The sequence below is a fragment of the Labeo rohita genome, chromosome 5, assembly GCF_022985175.1.
Source record: "Labeo rohita strain BAU-BD-2019 chromosome 5, IGBB_LRoh.1.0, whole genome shotgun sequence".
In the NCBI taxonomy this organism is placed as follows: Eukaryota; Metazoa; Chordata; class Actinopteri; order Cypriniformes; family Cyprinidae; genus Labeo; species Labeo rohita.
The window spans coordinates 11,515,904-11,527,945 of record NC_066873.1 but is presented as its reverse complement, the minus strand read 5'-3'; the positions used below and the strand labels follow the sequence as shown (position 1 = coordinate 11,527,945).

The 12,042-nt window shown below is 35.8% G+C and overlaps 1 protein-coding gene across 2 annotated transcripts in view; it reads right to left on the bottom strand.

The window, feature by feature from the left end:
- Positions 1–12,042, bottom strand: part of LOC127165100 (rab effector Noc2) — a 139,664-nt gene that overhangs the window by 55,532 nt on the left and 72,090 nt on the right. For both annotated transcript variants that reach the window (XM_051109414.1, XM_051109415.1), the window contains exons 7-8: positions 9,248–9,346; positions 7,278–7,442 (exon numbers count right to left, since the gene is read on the bottom strand). In XM_051109414.1, coding sequence (XP_050965371.1) covers positions 7,278–7,442; positions 9,248–9,346 — 264 coding nt within the window. The remainder of the gene's footprint in view (positions 1–7,277; positions 7,443–9,247; positions 9,347–12,042) is intronic.

Here is a 12,042-nt window from a genome sequence, read left to right as displayed (position 1 = left end):
ATAAAAATAAAACATCATAAATTAACTTAAGAATTTCTTATCTTTCCTGTCAGTCTTTGCTATTTTATGCAAATACATCACATTCTGTGATGCTGCTTCAGGATTTTAACGCAGATTTTAAACTGGAAATGAACCACTGTACCCTCGATGCTTAAAATAATGCATGGTATTTTTTTTTTTTTTTTAAAGAAATAAAGTGCATTATGTAATAATATCTGTGAACATCTCAAAAATGGTATCATCACACTTAAAGGAGTAGTTCACTTCCAGAACCAAAAATTACAGATAATGTACTCACCCCTTTGTCATCCAGGATATTCATGTCTTTCTTTCTTTAGTCGTAAACAAACTATGTTTTTTGAGGAAAACATTTCAGGATTTCTCTCCATATAGTGGAGCTTCCAAAATGCAGTTTCAGGGCTCTAAACGATCCCAGCCAAGGAAGGAGGGTCTTATCCAGTGAAACGATCAGTCATTTTCAAAAAAATAAAAAATAAATAAATAAAAGTTATACTTTTTAACCTTAAATGCTCGTCTTGTCTAGCTCTGTCACGCACATGCGTACTACGTGCACTCGGTTCAAGACAGTTAGGGTATGTCAAAAAACTCCCATCTTATTTTCTCCTCCAACTTCAAAATCGTCCAACATCACAGCAGAACTATTGACCCAGTATTTATAAAGTGAACGTGAAAAGAAGGTCAAACGCCCTTTACAAAAAAAAAAGGTAAAACAGCAATGTATGACGATTTTTGAAGAAAATGAGATAGGAGTTTTTCTACCTACCCTAACTGTCTTGAACCGAGTGCAAAGAGTACGCAGTATATAGAAAGTATATAAAGTATATAATTTAAAAAAAAAATGACAGATTGTCTTACTAGATAAGACCCTTTTTCCTTGGCTGGCATCATTTAGAGCCCTTAAAGCTGCAGTGAAACTGCATTTTGGAAGTTCAAACTCACGGGCACCATAGAAGCCCTGAAATGTTTTCCTCAAAAAACAACAAAAAAAAACATTTTTATTACCACTGAAGAAAGAAAGACATGAACATCTAGAATGACAAGAGGGTGAGTACATTATCTGTACATTTTTGTTCTAAAAGTGAACTACTCCTTTAAAACAAGCAAAGAAACATGTTTATAGTATTCCATATCTCCACTTTAAAAATGGTGTACATAAATGGTGTATTTACCCGGCATTTAAAACACAATGTTGGAGTCACCAAAATGTTGAGAACTGATATTTACATGTATTGTTCATCTTGTGCATGTATTATGTTGTGATAATTACATCAGCAAACACTTACTGTACATCACAGCTATTCTGAGAGATGTTACTTGCCCACACGCAAAGAACAAAAAAAGGCTGAAACTATATTCTTAGTAAACTCTGAAACATCATGGCTTCTTTCTTAAGTTTACAACCATTTTAAAGACACATTAATGAGGTTTATGAAGATAAGCAAAACAAAACAAATCAGCCTGCAGTGAAATAGACTGGACACACGGCACATTAGCAGCAGAGAGCTGGAGAAAATGGAGAGAGAGGTGGACATGGGTCATTTCTGTCATCTCACTGCCTCTATTACAATGTGTTGCTGGTGCTTGTTTACAGAGAGCTTTTACATGTCACAGAAGAACACAGGAATTGGCCATCCAATTATGAGCCAGTGTAAATCATTTGACATTTCAGATTTATCATACAGTGTGATAAAAGCTGTTAGATCCTAAAATACTGGAGGCCGTTTGAAGAAAGCAGCAGTAATATTGGAAACACTTTTATTATATGCAAGTTAATTTGTCACTGATCAAGATTATTTCTACCTGCAAACACATCTTGTGACAGAGACAGAACTATACATTTAAATTAGCAGCCAAAAAGAATGCTTTTAATATTGCATGTGCATATTACTTCCACATTATTTTTTTTTATGTTTTTGAAAGTCTCTTAAGCTTCAAGCCTGCATTCATTTGATCAAAAATAAAATATATATATATATAGTATCAGTAATCTAGTGCCAAAGGTGAATTTAATGTTTAACATACATACATACAGTCATTATTGTTCCCTTGTTTTAATTTAGGATAATTGTGGTGATTTAACTAAAATGAGGAGCTGAATTAACAATTCGTTGGGAAAAATTCTTAATTCATGGCCACAATTTCTATTTTTTCCTCCAAGTCGAGTTGGGCTGTGTGGGTTTAAACAAAAAGACACAGGCCTGACCTTGGATGAGAGAACATCTCCACACAGCCTCATTGGCTATGACTAGCTGGCCAGCAAACATAAAGCCGAATGAAAATGAATGAGAGTGCATGGTGTCTACACGCCTGCACATTACATGAGGTGATTAACGACAAACAGAGGCCAGGCTGTTATAAATGCTGCCTGGCTCTCAGAGGAACATTTGCATCCCCTTATTTCGCCTTCACCGTAAACAAACAAGACCTGTCGGGATACATGAAATTTATAGATGATATTAAAATCCCTAAGGGAGTTGTGCAGTTTTAACATGGATAGAGATATTTTAAAAAACCTTGAACTATACGAATAAACAAAGGAGCCACAGATGCACAGAATTCCTAGTTCAAAAATGAACATTTACTAACAAAGAACATGAACATAGTTTAAAAATAAACATTTACTCAACCTCAAGCCATTCTAAAATGGTATGCTTTCTCCTGCACAACACAAAAGGAAACATTATGAAGAATGTTTGGTAACTAAACATTTCTGGTTTATGTTCTCCATGCAGAAAAAAAAGAAAGCCATACAGGCTTGGAATGTTATGAGGGGGAGTAAATAAAATTTTTAAACTGAAGTGAGAAAGCAAAGGAAGAATTTTGTTACTAGGCCAAACGCTTTAAAAGTTTAAAGCAGAAAAAAAAATATTACATTTTTAGTTTTGCTAAAGGCACTGACTGAGAGACCCACAAATGAGTCAGGGGACTATTCAGGCCCACCACAATCAGTGTGCCAAATCGGACAACTTTTCTGCAAACCATTCTGAGGGCTGTCATAGACTCTCGGCAAGAAAATGAATAATAAAAGGAAAGGCAACCAAAACAGCAGGGACACGCAACTTCAGTGCTCACTTCAGAACCATGACAGTAGAAGGCTTTAATTTTGTTTCCTTTATGTCGTGCATTGACATTTGAAAGTTTTATCATTAACACAGAGGGCAGGAAGATATCGCACTTCATGCTAAGCTTGCAGAAGCCTGTGAAGAAGCGACGTAGGGGAGAGTTCTTATCTCTGAAAGTGAGTGGTACAAATTGGAGAGCGCTCGAGCAAGACGCACAATATCATTGGAATAATGAGGGCTATTTTTTTTTTTTTTTTACTAGAAAAACTAGGAATTTAAGCTTCTTAAGGCATGGAAAATAGAATACAGAAGTGGACAATAAAGCAGGTAATAATGACAGACACACGCAAAAGCAATTTGCTCTTGGCCAAAAAAAAGAAAAAAAAAGAAAGAAAAACACTCTCAGGAGTTCTAATCTGAAAAAGACAAGGATCATACTATCGGCAAATAAAAGGGACAGATGGTTCCCAAACATCATTAAGCTGCCATCTTAAGACAACCACTTCTTCAATGTAGGAAAATTGTTTAATGTGCACTCTGGCATTGAAATCTATGATTCCAAGAACCTTCAAAAGATATGTTCGATCAGTTCTGAGTGAAAGGTAAAACCCCTCCCCTTCCATAAGCCTACTCTGCTCTGATAGGTCAGCTGGCCAAGCCTGTTGCGATTGGTACAGAGTGGAGTTCTTGAGCAAGTTAGCGAGCACAGTTATCAGTGTTGCCAAGTCCGTGGTTGTTTTTGATGTCTGCAGGTTGAAGCAACCCCAGTAATGTCATATTTAGCCCCTGGAATACGAATTTACGAAGGTAACCCCAACAAAAAAACATGTATTTTACACTCCGGAACGCAAGTAACAGAGGACTCCCCTTGAAACGGGCTAGTTTAGGGCTATTTTTGAGTAACAACTGGGCTGGTTTTGTTGTGAAAAACTGGCAACCCTGGCTACTATTAACAAAGCATGCACCAAAACAATAATATAGTGCTCCAATCCGTTCTTAAAATAATGACAAAAACATTTGAACATTTATGCAAACGAACTGTGCCCACAGCTAAAGTTTAGCTGCTAAACTGTGAACACTTAAAACAATAACAGTGGACACGTTAGCAAAGTGTTAACGTGACTAACTGATAAAACAACACAGTTTGTAAACCAAAATATGTCTACATTCTTTATTATTACACTAAATAATTAAAATATTAATTATTACATTAATCAAAATAATTCTTAGGAAATAGTGGGTTCACAGCAAATTATCAGAACTATTTCAGTAAGACAGTAATATCGTGGTTTACCTGAAAAACCTAAAGCTGCACTAGGTATATATCACATATTAGCACAAACAACTTGCTATTTTGAGCACTCAAATAAAATTGTACACAAAACGTATCAATCGTACTTACAGGTTGTGGTTCGGAGATGCTTGTTAGTGCAAATGAAGATTAGAAGCCAACAAAGACAAAAACCAAGATTAGAGAAGCAGTCCTTGGTAAAATAACAAGCACAACAAAAGGTTTAAACTGTATTGTTGTGGTATCATCTTTCAGCAATGAAAGATGATACCACAACAATACAAAGATGATACCACAACAATACAGTTTAAACCTTTTGTTGTGCTTGTTATTTTACCAAGGACTGCTTACCAAGGACCTTTCAAAAAATATAACAACTCGTTCAGGCGGCTCCAAGTCGACTCTCTTTTGCGAGACAGTATCTTTGTTTATCATGCACTTTTTTTGATTAACAACTTTGCAGACTGATTACATTGAAGGATAGCTATGTTACAGACTGCAAAAAAATATATGATCTGCTCTTTAAAAACTGTTCAATTGTTCTTTGGGAAACCCAAAATGGTTCTTCTATGGCAGTGCTGTGAAACCCCCTTTTGGAACCTTTATTTTTAAGTGCATACACATAAAGAATTTGATCACCTGACATTCCTTACACGCAGAACCTGATTTTACCAAGTACGACATGTCCCTGGATCAACATCTTTGTTGACCCTGGAACAACATTGTGATTAACCAATCAGATTTGAAAAATCAGTTTATAGTTTTTGTGAAGTTCAGGCTTACAATCAGTGTTTGGTGCTTGTACATTAGTGTCATTCATCTATTATTTCCTCTGATTTTAGGGATTAATCATGGGTAAGGCTAGGTTTAGGTGTAGGGATGTGGTCAAGATTAAATTTTTGGATTAAATTGTTGTTCCAGGGTCAACAAAATATGTTGACCCAGGAACAGATCTAACTCAGCAAAATCAGGACGTGCTTCCTTACACTGTTTCTTATTAAATACATCGTCTGATCTGTATACAAATGTATAAAAATGTACAACATTTCCATGTTTACTGTAAATCCATCCAGCAAAATTCCACAGATTTTGTCCTAAAATAAGCACAGAAACATTCAGCAGATCCTGTCTGGGGCTACTAATGAGTCACGGATGCATAACACTGACACATGTCCGCACATTTATGTCCAACGGTAAATTAAGGAGCATGAACAACATATAAGAGTAGATTTGTACATTACCTAAAGTAAACTGCATGCTTGTGTGAAACTCAGTGCCACAATACCAGTGTGCTGTGGGAGTTGCTATGTGGTTGCTTAAGAGGTTTTCAGTTCATTGCGATGAGTTTGCTAAGCTGTTACTAGCACAAGCCAAAAAAGCCCACACCAAGGTCCCTAGATATGGTTTCCTCCTTAACGCAGGTAATAAGGAAAAGTATGCGCTATAGTAATAGTGATACTTGAATTAGCAAACAGTGACAAAGGGCAAATCAAATGAATGTGTGTGTGTGTACTTGTTCTTTTACATTGTGGGGACCAAATGTCCCCACAAGGATAGTAAAACCTGAAAATTTTTCAGTACCCACAATGTAAAAAAAAATGTTTAAAAATAGTAAATGATGTTTATCTGAAAATGTAACAATGCAAACAGGTTTTCTGTAAGGGGTAGGTTTAGGGTTAGGGTTGGGTGAGGGGATAAACAGCATTGTTTGGTCAGTATAAAAACTATAGAAGTCTATGGAAAGTCCCCACAATTCACAAAAACAAATGTGTGTGTGTGTGTGTGTGTTCATCAGGGGTGGAGGAAAAAATGATTCACATATGAATTGCGATTTAGTCTTCTAGCAATTTGAATTGATTCACAAATTTCAAAAATCAATTTTCTAGTTAATATAATGATAATAATAATAATAATAATAATGATAATAGCAGATGCTGTCTGAAGAAAACAGCACTAGCAATGAAAGGGGAAAAACAAATACATCCTGCCCCATTTTCAGCAAGGGCAAGGGTTTGGAAAAATAACACATTAAATATCGATCTTCTGTTATTATGGGATATATTCGGAAAGGGGCGGAAAACAAACAGCACATTCATGCTGCATGCTAGCGGTAGCCAGTTACATTAGAGTACTATAAATACTATAAATTTCACTTACCACATAAACAGAGTAAGGAGAGATGACTGATAGGACGATGATGAATTATTTGCAAATCCTGAGCACCACTGACAAACATCTAATTTTGTAAAATATGTGTACTATCCGTGTGAATACTATGAATCATTCAAAAGGTGTTTCAATGTCCCGCATATTAATAACGGCTTCCTGATGTCTGCAATGTATATACAGTATAATTACCCAATGATATAATTGCGAGAGAAAACACTGAAAGATATTCTGTCCTCCCATCTGGTATTTAGGGATTTCGAAGTACGTCATTTCCTTTCTGAACACAGTATGATCGGATTCAGACACATACCTAATGGGAAGTGTAAAATATTTTTGATTTATTAGGAAGTTAATAGTTTATAGGAAACACTGAGTCAGGACTACCCATACTATAGACTGGTGTGTTTTTGTATTAAAGTACGGGTGCGTTTGATGTCCAGTGTGCACAAAAAATTTGATGAAAAATTGTGAATCGTGATTAAAAATAAAAAAAATTGTGAGTCGTTTTTTAATCGAATCATGAGGTACTGAAAGATTCCCACCCCTAGTGTAAATAACCATATTTTGGGGACATTTCTGTGCCCAGGAATGAGCCAAATGTAATGAAACTTTCTTCTGGGGGCCTCTCCAATTGTAAAAATGTTTTTAAAAAAGATTTTTGTTTTAACAGTGCAGATGTTTTATGTTAGAGTTGCCATTTAGACAGCTAAGTAAACATGTATGTGGGCACTCACTTGGTAGAGGGCGACTATAGTCCATGACCTCTTCTTCCAGACCCGGATTGAAACTGCTGCTGCTTCGCTCGCTGGCCAAGCTAGAAGGGCTTTGTGAAAAGCTGGTTCGAGTAGGACTGGTGATGCTGGACTGCAGGGGTGTTTGCACTTGGCCTCCACTCGATTCTGAGTGCACAAAGACATTCACAATTCAAAAAAAAAAAAAATCTACATTTAAATGTAAAATTTCTGCTAAAGATGGGAGTATTTTTGGGAAACACACACACACACACACACACACACACACACACACATACATATATATATATATATATATATATATAAAATATGAGGTTGCGCTACACCTTAACATTGTCTGTCATTTTGATAGACCGGGTCATAAGAATTCTGTCATTTTAATCATGAACCTACAGGACGCCAGCACAGACAATGTATATATATATATATATATATATAGACCCTGGACCACAAAACCAGTCTTAAGTCACTGGGGTATATTTGTACAATAGCCAAAAATACATAGTATGGGTCAAAATTTATTGATTTTAGTTTTATGCCAAAAATCTTTAGGATATTCGGTAAAGATCATGTTCCATGAAGATATTTTGTAAAATTCCTACTGTAAATATATCAAAACTTAATTTTAGATTAGTAATATGCATTGTTAAGAACTTTATTTGGAGAACTTTAAAGGTGATTTTCTCAGTCTTTTGATTTTTTTAACACCCTCAGATTCCAGATTTCAAATAGCTGTATCTCGACCAAATATTGTTCAAACCATACAACAATGGACAGCTTATTTATTCAGCTTTAAGATGATGCATAAATTTCAATTTCACCCTTATGACTGGTTTTGTGGTCCAGGGTCCACACATATATATACACATATACTATGTGCTGACCATGTGCTGATTCTGAACATGTCTCTCACTGACAAAGGAGAATAATGTTACTTTAAAGCAGGGGTGCCCAACCCTGTTCCTGGAGTTCTACCTTCCTGCAGAGTTTAGTTGTTTGGTCAGGGTTGGAGCTGAACTCTGCAGGAAGGTAGATCTCCAGGAACAGGGTTGAGCACTCAACTGTCTGCGAAATGGAGCTTTGTGCTCTTGTATCCTATCTCTTTCATTCGGCACAAATCCAAATATTACATTATGTTTCCATATTTGCGATGCATCCAAATGCTAAACTATTATTTATTATGTAAATTATAGACTTTGTATTTCAGTCCCGTTCTAACAGTGACACAGTGAGGCGGGCGTGCTGATGTTTGGTTTTATTTTAATACAGTACCAACTGCGTTGTCAAGTTAAGAATACTACAAGCCTGGAACTGCTATGTTTTGTGTTTGTGTGCGCCGGCGTGATTACTTCAACTTTCCTCATACCAGCAAAATAAACTTAAACTAAAAACAAACAGAATGTCACTTTCTGCCATTTGAGTTTCCTTTCTGTCACAAAACTGAACTGCAACTCAGCAAATACAGACTATGTTACATGTCGCACAGTTTTTTCCCTTGTCTATCAGTTAACTAAATTAAACATATTTCAAGTATTTATTCCTTGTATGTACATATGTACTGCAGATTTTATAGCCTATATATGACATTAATTTGATATAATATTTAGTATTTTTACATGTAGGTGGAAAAATTTGTAATTTATACTACTGTCTGTGTAAAATAAATGAAAAGAAACCTAGCACAGTAGATTTGATGATTATTTTATATATATATATATATATATATATACATACACACACACACACACACACACACAATCATAACAATAAAAATAAAAAAGCTTATTTTGTGAATCAAGCTGTAAAACAAACAATCAAAACTAAGCTGTAGGGGGATTTGTGTTTTCTGTGAAACGTCGTAGATCTAACAGATGGAGTTCTATTAGTCTGTACAAGTTTGTGTGGGTGGATTGTGTATATTTGGCAGTGAATTTCCAGGAGATGTGTATTACCGGAATCTCTTCTTTGATCGGTCTCAGACATGAAGGTCTTCCTGTCACTGCTGCATTCACTGAGCTCAGCATCACTGCCGTCGCTTTCACTTAAGTTAACTTTAGAGACAGAAAGAGAAAGACAAAAAGACAGAAGGTGAGCAGGTAAGACGAGATACATGAGATTGTGAAAAAGTACAAGAGAAAAAACAACTGAGGGTGATATAGAATATAAAGCATAGTGTTGTATATACACAGGGATACAAAGAGGTCAGTATGAATATTAAAAGCAGGCAGCCGTAAGCAGCTGCTGTGAAGCTGAAATTCTCCATGGTCACAAATCTGCATGCATGCATCTGGATTCCAACTAAAATGAGTGCACTTTGGGCATGAACATCTGCAGAACAACGGTAAATGTGATCAACCCTTAAGGAACAGGATAAAACTGAAAGTATTTGGCTAGCATTGTGGGCAGTACTATAACATGGTGCAACACCAGGAGAACATCGTCCATCTGCTAGATTACATCTACAGCACAGTGACATTAAATACATCAATGCATTTATTCTGAACCAGTCTGTAAAACGGCTCAGGGCAGCCAAGGTGGTAAATTTGAAAATAAAAAGTAGAACAAAAGTATGGGGACAGAGAAAGATGGTGACAAAAATATGAGTGTGCCTTTACAATAATATCATTCTCTTCTTCATTCCGCTGTTTCGTCTCTCATTTTTTGAGCAGAGGCAGGTAAGAATACTGTGAGGAACTTCTGAGAGGCTTCAAGTGGACATGGACTTTGGCTGTCTTTCCAAAGCCTTCATCATCTCAGCAGCACACGCTTGCCCCCGATCATCGGCTTGAGCCCAAGCTGAAAATTAATATTTTTATCAGAGAGAGAAAAAGCAAGCTTCGGATCAGCACCGTTCTGCCTTCCAATTTGCTGCACCCCATCTGCCATGGTTTCAATCAGAGGAAGGAGGATGAAGGTGCAGTACTGTGGTGTGTGTGTGCAAGTCAGAGAGAGAGACCCATCTCCTGTTACAGACTCTTTCTATACCACCCGTCTCTCCAATCTGGCTTGATAAATACAACAATGGATCAGCAAATTCTGTCATCATGCTGAATCATTGTTACATGCTCAAAGACACATGGTTTGGTTTGCCTTGATCTATGAACCATCAGAAGACTTTTCATGCATTTATATATTCATATGCATGTTTAGCAACAAAACTCAGTCCTAGAAATATGCAAGATTTTAGAGGCTAAATATTTTTTACTCCAAGTATTTTTGAGACAAATCTAGCAAAAGGATAAAGTGTGTAAAGCTTCAACTGATACTCGGGACAAAATTTACAGAAACACAATTTAAAACATTTTTTTTACACTAAGTGCAAATAGCCCACTTGTTGGCAGAGGCTATTTACACTAACTCCACCCACCAACGTGTGATTGGGCTAGACAACACTACTAAAGACGATCGTCAAATCGTTACGCTCCATTGGCGTAAAGAGTAAAGCATATGTCATAGTCTTGATGCAATCGACCTGGGTTTGAATTCGACTTTTGCTAAACATTTTTTTCTCCCTTTTCAAATCTCATATCACATCGGAAAGGCATTTTTTTTCAATTAAAATTAAGGAAATAATCAAAAAGTTGAAAATAAAGTATTGGGTAGGGTTAGGGTAGGTGTAGGGAGGGCTTTATTGTCCCAATAAGGTGCCATCCATTTAATAATTTGAATTAAAATTATAATTTACACTCAATACATTATTACTGCATACTGTTTTAGAATGTACTACAATACTGAGGTGCAGATAATTGCCACTATTTGGAATAAGTAGTACAAATACAGAAAAGTACAGAAAATCCTGCTATTTTAACAGCAGCATTTATAACATTTATATTTTAAATACAATCTGTAACTATTTGCTGTTTGTAAATAGCATATCACTAAAAAATACTGCTCTTTTCACCTAGTGTAAATAGAATCCATTGCTATTTGCACCTAGTGAAAGTAGTTCCATCACTAAGAAAAATGCTATTTTCACTTAGTGTAAATAGCATCTATTGCCATTTACACTTAGTGCAAATAGCCGCTGACTTTTTAAAACACACAAAATAAATCTGAAAAAATTACTGATGTTTATTTTGATAATATTAACCCACTTAACACAAGTTTTGTTCTTTTCTTTTCTTTTCTTTTTTTTTTTTATGTACCTCTTCTGGTCAAAACTGACCCAATTGAAATAGGAGGGTTTTAAAAGAAATTGCTTTAGAAGATGCTTGAGTAACTGGTTCTCAACTAGTTTTGATTCAGGACCCAGATTTTGCACTGGACATCAAGTGGTGAACACAGTAATCAAATTGTTTATTGTCTAAAAAAAAAATTAGCATAAACACTGCTAACCTAACTCCTTCAAGACTACATTGACTGTTTAATTAAAAAAAAAAAAAAAAAAGTCTAGTAATCGTCAAATTCATAGCTGATCGAACTAAAGCAAGAAACCTACTTACTGCTCAAATAATAAAATAAAGAATCAAATTTAATTGAGAAAATAAATATATGGGTGCTGTGCTGAAGCAGGGGGAAAACTGATATCCGATTTAACCTGGCCATATGGCTGTCTGTATACTGCACACAAAACTGAAAAACACTTTCTTGATCTAGTAAGGCCAAATCTGATTGGCCATGAGGCAGGTGCAGGGTTTCTGCAGAGTTTTAAAATCAAATTGAAGACTTTTATGACCTTTTTTAAGACCTGCACAAATAAAATTACTACTGCATGGTGTTACAAAACAAACCCATACAATATAAAGAT